This window comes from Alosa pseudoharengus, unplaced genomic scaffold (genome assembly GCF_046254945.1).
Source record: "Alosa pseudoharengus isolate Yale_2024_CS ecotype anadromous, Long Island Sound unplaced genomic scaffold, YU_APseudo_1.1 YU_APseudo_1.1_scf_8, whole genome shotgun sequence".
NCBI classification, from domain to species: Eukaryota; Metazoa; Chordata; class Actinopteri; order Clupeiformes; family Clupeidae; genus Alosa; species Alosa pseudoharengus.
Window position 1 is genome coordinate 19,750,650 of NW_027468870.1, and position 13,794 is coordinate 19,764,443.

The 13,794-nt window shown below is 47.5% G+C and overlaps 3 protein-coding genes across 7 annotated transcripts in view; 2 read left to right on the top strand and 1 right to left on the bottom strand.

The window, feature by feature from the left end:
* nf1b (neurofibromin 1b) overlaps positions 1 to 13,794 on the bottom strand; it is an 85,692-nt gene that overhangs the window by 31,089 nt on the left and 40,809 nt on the right. For all 5 annotated transcript variants that reach the window (XM_076275130.1, XM_076275129.1, XM_076275126.1 and 2 more), the window contains 3 exons: positions 3,729 to 4,161; positions 2,986 to 3,326; positions 2,264 to 2,466 (listed from right to left, as the gene is read on the bottom strand). In XM_076275130.1, the coding sequence (XP_076131245.1) occupies positions 2,264 to 2,466; positions 2,986 to 3,326; positions 3,729 to 4,161 (977 nt within the window). The remainder of the gene's footprint in view (positions 1 to 2,263; positions 2,467 to 2,985; positions 3,327 to 3,728; positions 4,162 to 13,794) is intronic.
* Positions 5,622 to 7,687, top strand: LOC143111454 (uncharacterized). The gene is made up of 2 exons (XM_076273692.1): positions 5,622 to 5,818; positions 6,403 to 7,687. The coding sequence occupies exon 2, from the start codon at positions 6,418 to 6,420 to the stop codon at positions 7,309 to 7,311; it is 894 nt and encodes a 297-aa protein (XP_076129807.1). The 5' UTR covers positions 5,622 to 5,818; positions 6,403 to 6,417; the 3' UTR covers positions 7,312 to 7,687.
* On the top strand, positions 11,761 to 13,141 carry LOC143111910 (oligodendrocyte-myelin glycoprotein). The gene has a single exon (XM_076274160.1). The coding sequence runs from the start codon at positions 11,761 to 11,763 to the stop codon at positions 13,075 to 13,077; it is 1,317 nt and encodes a 438-aa protein (XP_076130275.1). The 3' UTR covers positions 13,078 to 13,141.

The window sequence follows — 13,794 nt, forward strand, 5'->3', positions numbered from 1 at the left end:
CATCCTCAGGGACACAGGGGCTGCTCAGTCTCTGTTGTTGGAGGGTGTTCTACCCCTATCTGATCAGACGGTGACGGGACATGTTTTGGTAAAAGGGTTTGAGAGTTTTGCTAAACTGCCGCTTCACCACATTCAACTGACCTCCAAGATAGTCACTGGTAGTGTGGTTATTGGTGTGTGCCCATCTCTTCCAGTGCCAGGGGTGTCCCTACTACTGGGAAATGATTTAGCTGGATGTAATGTGTGGGGAAGTACTGCCATGGTGTCGCCACCAGCAGTGACTGAGTTGCAACCAGAGATTGAAAGTGTGCAGAGACCCCAAGGGGATGCTTTCGGTTGTGTAGACTCTATCGCAGAAAAGTTGACCCCTTGTGAGAACTCTGATTTTGGGCATTTGGATAACATCATTACTGCTGCTGTGACTCAAGTAGATGATTTGTTGGATTCACCTGCGGGCCAGGTGAATAGTGTCACAGTGAGTGTATCTGATTTTGTGGGGTGTGTTGAAAAGGTTGCTTGTGCGACTAGTGTAACAGAAACCTTTTTTTGAAATTACGGAAATTCCAGTTAGTGTCACTTGCACTGAGGGCACCAGTGACTTTAGCTGTATTGTGTCTGAGTTTGATCCTTTAGTGAAGCCATTCCCATCACTCTTCCCTAATGTGCCTTTTTCCTCCTTGGCCCAGCATTGTGGTGATAGTGGGTCGGTACCACCCAGTAATCACCTTTGCATTTTCAATTTGTGGGAATGTAGTGATCTGAGTGAGGGAATTGGTTTGTGTTTGTGTCCATCTATTGAACCTACTTGGGGACAGGACAGGTCTTGTGTGTCGAGACGTCGCATGCATGACCATTTGGTCATTCTTAGTAAAATGCTTGAAAGTATGTGTGATCGCTCACCCTGCAATGAACTAATGTTCATGATTCAGATTGTTCTACTTTTGATTTCAAGGTTTATCTTCCATGTTGAGTGGGGTTTATAAATTGCATTGGGTTTGTAATTATGTTTTCTTTAGTCTTAGCCACTGTGTTTTCTGTCTCTCTTCTCTCGCTGTCTAAGGGCCCAGGATGGTGAGTTTAGAGGGTCGGGATTAAGAATGGACCACAGGAGGTCTTCTGTAGTTTTTTTGTTTCCATACTGGTAGCTGAGGTTTTCCTATGGCAAACCTCTTTTTAGGGAGGGAGGTGTTACGACCCCCTGTGCCCCTTCAGGCCTCTCCTGGTCAGTGCACGGGCAGGTAGGGCCTGATTATGTCAATTAGGGATTGTGTACACCTGCATCAGGGTGTGGTTATATAAGGAGTTCTCCTCTCCTCCCCTTCAGGCACTTTTCTTCTCTCTTGCAGGCACCATTTTGACTTTCTCTCTGCACTGGCACTTTACTCTTTCTCTCCTCTCTCTCTAATCTTTCTGTCTTCTTTTGTCTACCATTTATTCATCTTACATACTGATGCTGACATTGCATTAATACAAACACGCACGCCAACACTCATCTTCCCCCTAGACACATCATGTTTGGTATTACTATTGTTGCTTAATCTTAATAAATTATAAATTGGAACTTTGTTGTCCGTTTCCCTTTATGTTGCGGTCAGTAAACGAGCCGGCCGTAACACCTTGCGATGTAACAAATTGTTTTACTGCACTACACACATACACGCCAGGCGCCGGCTAGAACAAGGTAGAGATGGAGTTTCTCAGACATTTGTCATGTCAGAGCCAGCGAAAAGAAGCCGAAAGTGAGTAAACTGTTGTAGGAGGAACAGGGAAAGAGGAAACGGCAGACTGACAGATTGAGGAGGGTTGTAAAATATATACTCTGAAGCTGTAGGGGGAGCTCTGCAGAGAAATCTGTGAGCAAAAAGCGAAGCGAAGAAATTGCCAAAACTGCATAGTTTCTCTTTAATGACCTTGCTTTACCTGCGTTTATTGGAGACTCGGCAATAATAAGACTGAATAATACTACTTCTTGTAGTAGTGAGATGACAGTGGTACTGACCGAATATTTCAGATTGTTAATTTAATGACTGTACTGGACATTTTAAGCCCTCTGTTTTTAGTGATATGGCAGCAGTACAGACTACACTATACTACTTCCTGTGTAAGTGAGATAGTTGCAGTACTGACTGGAATATACTACTTCCTGTATTAAGTGACTTGTGGTACTGACTGGACTATACTACTTCCTGCACTTAGTGAGGTGGCGGTAGTACTGATTGGACTATACTACTTCCTGTGTTAGTGAGACAGTTACAATACTAACTTGACTTGCTAAAGCCGGAGATGCACTCTTCCAAGAACTCCAGGGTGAGGTGGGGCTCGTTGGCCGCCAGGGTCTTGCTGATGGACACGATGAATAGCGTGTTGTTGGCCGGGATGCACAGGCCAGACGTCTCCAGCAGCTGCCCCTCGATCTTCAGGTTAAACGTGCAGGTCAGGGCACAGAGCAGGTTATACGCAGCAGACCTGTTCAGACCAACACAGGTGTGAAACCGAGGTCAAAATGGTGGTAATGTCTGAACTACTGAAAAGGAAGTGCTCATAATCATAATCAGAATTACTAATCACACTCCTGACCAGATTTTCTGATTCATAACATGAGAACAACTTTCCCTTTCAACTAGGAAAGTGCAAAAAGTGCAATAATTTGAAACTGAATGGCTGTTTTAGAGAGAAGAGTTGGATGTTCTGAGCAGGTTATGGTATTTTAATTCTTTTGCAAGCACTTATGCTACCTGAGGCTACCTAAGGCTGGTGCTTACCTGAGGCTACCTAAGGATGGCGCTTACCTGAGGATAACTGATGATGGGGCCTATCTGATGCTATCTGAGGCTGGTACTCACCTGAGGATATCTGATGTTGGGGCCTACCTGAGGATGGCGCTTACCTGAGGCTATCTGAGGCTACCTGAGGCTGGGGCTTACCTGAGGCTAATTGAGGCTGGTGCTTACCTGAGGCTGGGGTCTGCCAGAGGCTGGTGCTTACCTGAGGCTGGGGTCAGAGCTGCCCAGGTTGAGCAGGGCGATGTTGAGCAGCGTCCCTGGCACGTCCTTGGGCCGGATCTTGGTGTGCTGCGGAATGGAGTCTGGCTGCGAGAGCTCCCAGCGTGTTCGGATGTGGATGATGGAGTGGACGATGGCCTCGCACTCATGGTGCATGAAGGTGAGCGGCGTGCCCTGGTTGGCGATGGTCAGCGTGAACTGGTTCTCGTCCACCAGGCAGATCTCCTCGATCTCCGAGGCGTAGTAGATGTCGTTCAGGAAGACCGACTGGCCCAGAACGCGTGTGCGCTCTGCCGACGTCACCTGGACTGCATTGGAGCCCACCTGAACAGAGACAGGGGAACAGCTATAATTTTATGATCGATCTGAGCCCAGGTCATGCTTTCTATTGGTTGATCTGAGCCCAGGTCATGCTTTCTATTGGTTGATCTGAGCCCAGGTCATGCTTTCTATTGGTTGAAATCTCTATGAGTAACAATACTAAACCCCCAAATGCTGCATAAGTCAGTAAGTTGTGTCACGCAAAAGAAGCCAGTCATGAAACACAACAGCAGTAAAACAATGCAGGTCATTAACACACAACTACAGTCAACACTGCTGTCATATTTGCTCCATTGTAATGCGACCTTGGGTTTGATAAAGATACAATACAAGTAAAAAAATATTATTATTATTATTATTATTATTATTATTATTATTAACTCGTTGACAGCTTTTACATCATACCTTGATGGAGACCTTGGTGTCCTTGTGAGCCAGCTTGAGGGCGTTGTGGAAGACCTTGAGGTCCTCCTCGAGAGCTAGCGTGGCGGCGGGGAGCTTCTGCTGGTCGGGCTCCACGTGCTCCGCGAGGCGCGCCGGCGAGTCGATGAAGAGCAGCTTCTTGCTGCCCTTTAGACCGGTCAGCAGTCGCTCGTGGTACTTGGTGTACTCGCGCACCCACGTGTTGCAGTTGTAGATGTAGATGGCGGCCACGTTCTCGTAGGCGAAGCCCGGGAACACCACAAACCACTTGGACAGGAAGTCCGTCTTGAAGCGGTTGCTGGGTCCGGCGTGGGTCAGGTCCACTACGATCTCGTAGGGTTTGGCGTAGTAAGGCTTCAGCGTGAGCAGCACGTGGTAGATGAGCAGGTCGCCGTTAATCTGGCCCGTCTTAAACCTGTGCAACAGCAAAGGTCATAAGGTCATGGTCAAGGTGAGGAGGAGGGGTGCAATAGAAGAGGACCAGACTGAAAATGAAAATGAAAAATGCACAACATAGCTCTTTAATTTAGCTTACGAACTGTCATCGGTCGAGTCATCGGTCAATTCTAGTGCAATACTGAACACCATAAAATGATATGTTGGCGGCCGTTTTTGAACTTTCTGGGCTGAAGATACCAATGTTGGCATCAGTCATTAACATGAATGGGAGTGGTAATCTGCTGAAGATGAAACTCACACACTATTATTTGCCGTTGACAAAAAAATAAATAAACAAAGTGTTTAATCAATCAAGCCAAGGTGCTACCAAGTGAGGTGATGCACGTTTCGGTTTCGGTCCTCAGACCTTCATCAGTGTGAAAGTGCATCTTTGCACTGATGAAGGTCTGAGGACCGAAACATGAGCAGAGTGGGGTGATGTGAGCTGAGACTCAGACTGCTGTCTGTGCGCATGGAAAGAGGAAATGAGATGATGCAGATCTAAATTAAGGCTACTATAAAGTCTTCAACATGACATTTCACAAAAGGAAACAGTCTTACAAGACCTTAATAGGAAACCAGCAGAAAAGGGCACCAACCTGCAGTTCATTTCGCATCAATTTTCCATCATAGGACTGATACATGAGTTTACACTAATTCTTACTAGTGGGTGGCACTGACCTTCCTATATTTCCTCTTACAACATACAACAATCAATTCACACTGTGACCCCCCGATTGGGGAGCACACTGCAAAGGTGACTTTAGTGCACCTCTAGGAGCAGGGTTGTAGTGGAGGCTAAACGCAAGTAAACACAGTTTATCCACCACTTAAATTTCAGAAATAGAGTGTATCCACCTCTTATTAGAGTTCATCCACCTCTCTAAAGAGTTATTGCGACTTTTAACATAAAAAAAAATCACACTGTATTATCCACATTCACAATTTGTACACTCATCAACACTCTAGGAACCATTTAATACCACTGGTATTGTTATAAACATTGGACAATAACCTCCACCATCATCAAACATGCGCCGCCTTTTTTTAAAAATCCTATACCGCATGGCGCAGTCCACCTTACCATGATCACAGAATTCATAGTTTAACCACCCATTTTACCACTACACCACTGTCCAGGAGGTAATGGAAGATGTCAACATACTGAACAGTCGCCACGTGAACATGTGGTGCATATATTCTGTTTCTATAGCTAAGGTGAGTTCTATACAAGCTGTAAGGACAAAAAGGTTGACTATAAAAGTCGGACAAATGCATATGTACACCATCGTTCTACTCCTACGTCCTACGAGTGAAGAAAGCAACTCGCAGTGTGATCACACTGATGTGCGTGACGAGCGGCATAGAGCAGGGGAATAAAAATATCCACACAAAAAAGACCAGAGCAGAACTGAGAGAAGAACAGGAAACAAGTCACCAGAGCTAAAAAGAGAGAGAGAGAGAGAGAGAGAGAGAGAACAAACATCTTTATTGCGGACTTCTTTTGTGCAGGCAACACTTCCTCTGTCAGTCACAGGCTACAATTGTAACTGAGGGTTAGAGATCGATCTGTGTCTGAGAGCTCACCTTTAACACGGCACTGCAACCAAAAGAGCGTACATCTTCTGAATCAGGTAACCAGGCTACTAGGCTACTTTTACTGTACTCCATATATTTATAGTCAGCCATCAAATTAGATTATTTGAGAGTGGTGCCTGTAGCACTTGTGCACAGTAATCTATGACCTGGTCAAGCAATCAAGTTCCGTCACGTTTGACTGAGATGTAAAAATGTAAAAAAGTAATGTTAGGAGAGCTCATTAAAATGAAACCCTTTTAAAGTGTTTTTTTATATTTTATATATATACATTTTTCCATGACGATGAATGAACAACACTTAGTAAATAAATAAAGAAAGTAAAATAAGTAAATAAAAGATAAAACATTTTCAAAGGTTGTGTAATAGTCATTTACTGTGCAAAGATGCCAATGCCATCAATCTTCTCAACTTAACTGGTCTTAATTTTACCACTGAATAGAAACCTATGTTTGGCATCGACACATATTTCATCTGATTTATTCAATGATTATTTAGTAAACTCTATGGTATTTATGTTTAGTTGTTGTGGTATTTAGTGTTAAAAATTGCCGAAACGCCTTTGATGATATTAATTTGGGTAATTATCCCAACACTAACAATTATTATTTTTTTCAATCAGATTTTCCAAGAAATCATGACTACCTCACTGCTGTGGTCCGCCCTTCTGATAGCCACCTTCATGGGGCCAATGGATGTGGACGCAATTAGCAACGATACTTCAAAAGACCTTTTTCCTGAGGCTTCGTCAAATCAAACCAAACCTAACCCAACCGAACAACAAAACCGCGAGCCTAGTTCTACAGTATATCCCAAATCTACAGACTTTGCAGTAGTAGTATCTGACTTAACAATAACCCCCAAAAAACCAACCATCACAAAAGTTAGAACATCTGCATTACCCACCACCACCGCCACCACCACCACCACCACCACCACCACAGCCTGCCCGTGTGACTGCTTACAGGGCATAACAAAAGGAGAGGATAAAATTGGTTTACTCGTTTTCGGGGGTCTGACTTTAGGCTGTGTGATCCTGCTGATCACCACCATGACGCTGGCTTGCAAACTGTGCCACATCCAAAGGCACTACCACGACTACGAGATCTGCCACGTCAAGACCAGCGCGGAAAACGGCAGGACGAAGGCCGACGAGCCCAACGAGTCCTCCATCATGATGTCAGAGGTGTTCAACGACGAGGGGGCGGCCAGAGACGCGGCAGAGAACAACCAATCGAAGGAGAAGGAGGAGGAGACGGCCAGCGCTGGTAGTGCCCAAAGCTCCGTGGACAAGACAGCTGCGCCTGACAATTCCGACGCAAACGAGAGTACAGCCAACAAGGTCACCGCCGCCAACAAGGCCGAACAACCTGAGAGCAGCGTCAAGGAGGCCACCAAGAGCACTGCCGCCGCTGGCACCGCCGCTGTCGCCGCCGACAACAAGGCCAAGGACGAGACTGACGAGACAGATGAAAAGAAAAGCAACACAAAGGCGGCCACAGCTGTGGAGAAGAGCGCCACTGAAGCTTAAAGACTGATGTGGGCTGATGTGGACCTGATGTGGACCTGAGTTACGATGCTCTGCAGTGTTACTGAGCCAACACGCTGGCCCTGAATTCTGGATGGATTTTTCTTTATTATCATACGTCAAGAGCTCTACTTGATTTCCTACATATGTCTGGTTAAGATGGCACTTATTTGTGAATATTTTTTTTAATTTCAATAATGTAATGTTGGCATTGCGTATTTTAATTGCGTACTTTAATTCAGGTTTATTTAAGTACTAGTAATGTGAAAAAGCCTGATGAATGTAGTATACAATCATGTACAATTACCGTATGTAATTACATCATATTTTCTAGAATAAACTTTTGTTTGCAGAGAAATAAATCTAAATAAAAAATAAATAAAAATACTTCCATATCCCTGGCTAGAGAAGACAGACTAAAATTAATATAAAGACTTAGAACATGCCTGCATCCAGACCTCACACCTGTGGTAGATACCAGATATTTAAACAGGCAATTAGGAAAAAAGATTCAATTACGGATGCCACCAGAGCCTCCACACATCCATTTTAAAGACAGACTGACTGATAATGCCTTGGTGTGTGTAAATTCTGCATGTCCATTTGCATGGTCATGTCCACACGTCCATTTAATAGACTGACTGACAGCACCTCGATCTGCTGCAAATTCTGCCCTAGAGCCTGTTGGCGTTTAATTGGGCGAGTCTGTAAGCCACTTCTTTCCCCCTAAGGCTGCAGACGGGTACGAGTGGAAAAAGTCCAAAGCTAATTTATCTACAAATGAAAGGCTGTTGACGTAGGTAGAGTGATATTTCAGGGGGGTTATGTACTGAAGCCAAAGTCAACTCTCACAAAAGTAGTCTATATTTATGGGCATATCTTAGTATAGTGTAATTAGTCTTGAAAGTGATGCAATTTCACACAAAGTCTTGTTTTAATACAAAATGTATCTTTTTTTTTCAATTTCAAATCTCATTTTTCTGAATTTCTGAAAAAGAAATGCCGTACATAGTGCCTACACCATTATGAACAATAGAGATGATCCAAGCAGAGTGAAACAGCAATTTTACAAGATCGTGATATATGGTCCTTTAAGTGGAAAGCGCCCTGTCTACATGAATACATACATTCCAGCTCATAGTAAAAAATAAACTGAAATGTAAAGCACATTCGAATCCATCCTGTCATCAAGACTACAGCTACAGTCTCTGAATAATTGATGGATTACTTCACATCTGTAAATAGGCGCTTGTCTTCCTGTCAGAGGTACAGTTCACTTTTCATGGCCTGATCTAATTGCCACTTCTCCTTTAGATTTGCTTCCTCTTTTTGCCAGATTTTGCTTCTGGTGTCTGTAATGAAAGGTATTGTGCAATGAAAGATTAAGTCAGGGTAGTGCAAAGAGGTTAATACACGGGGGCAGTTAATATGGATTTGTTTCTTTTAACTTGCATAAAACACTGTGTGTTCACATAAAAAACCTAGGAGGGCAAATGTGTGCTTTATTTGAGCTTGCCTGTGCTTTTGTTTGGACACTTACTGTACAAACACACAGACTGACACACCAGCTGTGTGTAAAGTGCACCGTGTGTATAGTGTACACCTGTATATTATTAGCAGATCTGTTTATCCATGTACTCAGAGCGTGCATTTCTCTACACTACTGTAGCCAGTTGTGTGAGTGTGTGTGTGTGTAGGCATGAGTGTGTGAGAGATTATAATGTATATGTTTGCTTTAGTGTGTTTACTACCACTGACAACTGTAATGAGATCCCTTTCAAACACACACACACACACACACACACACACACACACACACACACACACACACACACACACACACACACACACACACACACACACACACACACACACACACACACACACACACACACACACACACACACACACGGTACGGGCCTGGCGCATTAGCAGTCAGCAGCCATGGCGGTGCTGAGCAGCATCGTGCGCCTCTTAAAGAATGTCTCTTTTCACTCGCGCAGCAGAGCAGAGAATAAGAGTGAGGGAGAATTAGCTCGGACACTCCACTTCCGCACCGGCTAGTGCCCTTTTGTTGGCATCCCCCCTGGCAACAGCATCCATTCACCTGCCTGGCAACAACACCAGGCACGCACTGGGCTTTAAACCTGACAGTGGAACGTGGGGATAATCATTGAAACATACAATTCACAACACAGATTCACAACTAGAGAAGTATCAAAACACTGCAGAATGTCTGGAGCTCCCCAATACTGTATGTATGCTCACAACCCACGTGAGTGTGCAAACAAAAACAGCAGAAAGCGCTCTAACGATCTAAGAAGGGCAAAATGATTTTTGCGGTAATACCGCCATGATCTGGCATGCCCTGGGTAGGGTTAGAGTTGGGCCAGAGTGGACTCCTACTATATTAAGTGCTGAAATCCCGCAGGCAGTCGTAGAAGCAATAACAGGCAGAAATTGGAAAGAGAAAAAGTATAGGATTATGTGTGTGTGTGTGACTGTGGGGGAAACAATAAAACACTGCAGTCAGCAATTCCACGTGCCCATCGTGAGTTGCAGAGGGACTCCTCTCCTCTGCTCTGCATTTATCTCCACTTCCGCCCCAACCCTCCTCCCCCCCCCCGCCCTCTCTCTGTTTCTCTCTCTCACACACACACACACACTCCGCACCGGCGCGATCGGAGTGAACTAAGCAGTGTGTGTGAGAGACTGCTGCAGTGGGGAGGTGAGATTCCAGGCTTCATTTGGGACTATCTGCACCAGCACACAGGAACGGGCACGACTCCGACAGACGAGAGGAGGAGAGGAGGAGAGGAGAGAAGAGAAGAGGAGTGGAGAGGAAGAGGATAAACTGGCCACACTTCACTCATCAGCCGTCCACTTCAAACGACAAAGACAAGAGGCCAAAGAAGAGAGAGAAGGAGCGAGAGAGAGAGATAGAGCGAGAGAGAGAGGGAGGGAGGGAGAAAGAAGAGGAGAGGAGAAGGAGAGAACGAGAGAGGACAGGAGGAAATGATGTGAAATGGTGACCAAAGGAAGGTGAGTAACCAGCAAACAAAGGAAAGAGAGAAAGAAAGATGAGAAAGAACCAATGACCGAACAAGCTAAAAGGAGAGCAGAGGAGAGGTGAGGCATGGGCTCGTCACACACACGAAAGCATGAGCATACACACACACACTCGTCAACGCTGTGTTCCACGGAACTTGCTTTCCAGAAACCTCTCACGCAACACATATTAGACCACTGACCACCTACAGGAAACACTGCAGTCTAAACTTAACACAGAATGCATACTCGCTTTACCACACACACACACACACACACGAGCACGAGCACAAACCAAAGTCACATTCCAGATTCGAGATGCTGCATCTGTGTGCTTCAGCCGATCCACATAGCTTCCATTCATCATCACTTCCATTTAGCATCTAGGAGTGCAATACTACCATGACGGAGACACTGAAATCAATAGCTGACTCTCCTTGATGGATCATGTCCGCTCCAGGCACTACGAGGGGACCGTGGGGACGCCGGGCTTGAAAGCAATTATCTGGCACATTTTTAAATAACCCTAATGGGCGGGGGGTAGGGGGGGGGGGGGGGAATCGATGGACACACGTCTAATGTTGCTCCTGTGCGTACTCATATGCTCTCTCCTCTCGTCTCTTCTCCTCTCCTCTCTTCTCCTCTCTTCTCCTCTCTTCTCCTCTCTTCTCCTCTCTTCTCCTCTCCTCTCCTCTCTTCTCCTCTCTTCTCCTCTCCGTCATCTGTGCATTCGCATGCCTGAAGGAAGGTGTCTGCAGTGCTCTGCCGCAACCCTTGTCAGATCGGACTGCACGATTAAGGCTAGGGACACGCTCGATACAGTCGCGCAGGTGGGGCAGGTGTGCTGTGTAACTCCACTGTCCAGCGCAGTCAGGACGCTAATGTCGTTATCTGTGCCATGCCCTACTGCACAGGGGGGTCAGAGGTCGGGTGGACGCTAGCGTAGAGGGTGGGAGTTTCCGCGTTCGTTCTAACTATTTGTGCACGATTCCACTGAGAGACCAACACACACACGGGGTATATAACACTATTGGGGCTCACAGGCTGTGCAACATCAACGTTTAACTCTCAAATGACCGCAGGCTAGTTTAGCATTTTCTATCCAGGAGAAGCACACGTGGGAGTGAGGCAGCTTGTGCAATGTCAGTAGATTCAGCTCGAATCATCAAAACACGGAAACCAGAACTTGGAAGCAAATTGATTTTACTGCAGTGAACAGGGCTTTTTTCAACCTGATTTTGCTCCTGTGTTTCCTGTGCTCTATTTCAAATGCAGGTGTGTCCTGAATGTTCATGCTTACATTGTCTGGGATATTATCTTCTCCTTTCAGAAGGACTCAGTTGGCACAGCTTGATGCCCGTCGTCGTAACCAGCCTGTTTTGTTTGGTCTGCAGGTGTGTCCTGATGGTGCCACCCTGGGCCTTCTTCGTCACCGTGCTGCTGCTGCTGCTGCTGCCCGCGATACCCTGGCGGACGCTGGCTCTGTGTCCGCCGCCGTGCGCGTGCAGCGAGAGCCACCGCGAGGTGGACTGCTCCTGGCGCGGCCTGCGCCTCCTGCCCAGCGGCCTGCAGCACAACGTGCACGCCCTCAACCTCTCGCACAACCGACTGACCGACCTGGACCGTGCGCTCAGCCCCTTCAGCCACCTGCGCTCCCTGGACGTGTCGCACAACCGCCTGAGCCGACTGCCCGCCGAGCTGCCCCGTTCCCTCTGGGAGCTGTGGGCGTCCGGGAACCGCCTCCGCCTGCTGGACAAGAACGACACGGCGTACCACTGGAACCTGCGGCTGCTGGACCTGTCGGCCAACAAGCTGGAGCGCGTGGTGTTCATCAACAACACGCTGCCCTCTCTTCGCACGCTCGACCTGAGCCGCAACCGCTTCTGGACGGTGCCCACCAACATCCCGCGGCACGTGGAGACGGTGGACCTGTCGCACAACACGCTGGTGCAGGTGCTGCCCGGCTCGCTGGACCAGCTGGGCCGGCTGCAGCGGCTCTACCTGCACGCCAACCGCTTCTCGGCGGTCAGCGAGGGCGCGCTGGAGCGGCTTGCGGCGCTGCGGCTCATCACGCTGGGCGACAACCCATGGGCGTGCGACGAGCAGCGGAACATCAGCTACCTGCTGTCGTGGCTGCGCCGGACGCACGCCAGCGTGCTGGGCTGTCCGTGCCACACCTGGCACACCTGCGGCGAGACGCACCTGGCCACCACCCGCGGCTGGCACTACGCCTCTTACACGCCGGCTCCGCACACGCCCGGCATGGACGCCGACGGCAGCCCCCCGCACGCCGACAACGACCTCGGACGCCGCCGCCATCGCAACCGCTACCCCGCCCCGCCCATGCGAGCCGTCACCGCCGGTTACTGGCCAGAGTCGGCCCTGCTGGACATGCACCGGCCACGGGAGACGCTCGGCAGCACGGCAGACTACCAGAGCCGCTGGCCGCCCGGTGGGTTCTTGGTGACCTCGCCGCCCTCTGGCCTCTCAACGCCGGACGAGGCCTACACCACGCAGAGGTACTTCACTGCCAGCGACTACGACTCCACGGAGGCCGCCCTCACCACCAGCACGCGGAAGACCACCACACTCCGAACGCGCAGCGTCAAGAAAGGCAACCAGGGAAAAGTCCCAAACAGTGGCCACAGCCCAGAAGCCTCGTTGTCCAGCACACTGACCGCTATGGTTTCACTCCTACTTGGGTTTGCAATGGGACTTTGAACATCAGAAACACAGCGGCGGGGAGTTTGGCGGATGGTGTGTGTATGTGATGTAAAGAGGAAAGAGTTTGGTGGATAGTGTGTGTGTGTGTGTGTGTGTGTGATGTAAAGAGCAAAGAGTTCAGTGGATGGTGTGTGTGTGTGTGTGTGTGTGAGGCATTGAAAGAGTTCAGTGGATGGTGTGGGTGTGTGATGTATTGAAAACAATAAAGAAACTGAACATCGAAAGTGGCGGCGATGTGCGGTGGCCTTAGGAGTTTCCACCTGCTGCGGTGACATTAAACAAGTACAGTTCCTGGAGACATGAAGCGGCAGATCAAGTCGGTTATTACGCATTGAGAATAGATTAAGACGACTACTACCTCTCTAACACGGTCTCGAGAGACTTACGATATCGGAGACGATGCGGACAATGAGTTTTGTTTACAGTGAATACAGAGAAGACATCAGTTCAAAGACAGAACTGCGTCTGTGGGAAAACAGTGAATATCGGACTAAAAACACTAAATGCCCTGTTCAAGTAACTAATGTATGTGGTTTACATAACTACGTGTGAGATTCTTTACAGGTACATGACTGACTGTGTAATTAAACGATTTCATATTCTTGTGAATGTTGACATTGAGTTTCTGATTTCAAAATGGTTGAGGCATTGAAGCTTGTACAATGAAATGAATGATGTCATTACTTTGAAATAAATAAAAAGACAACTCCAGAG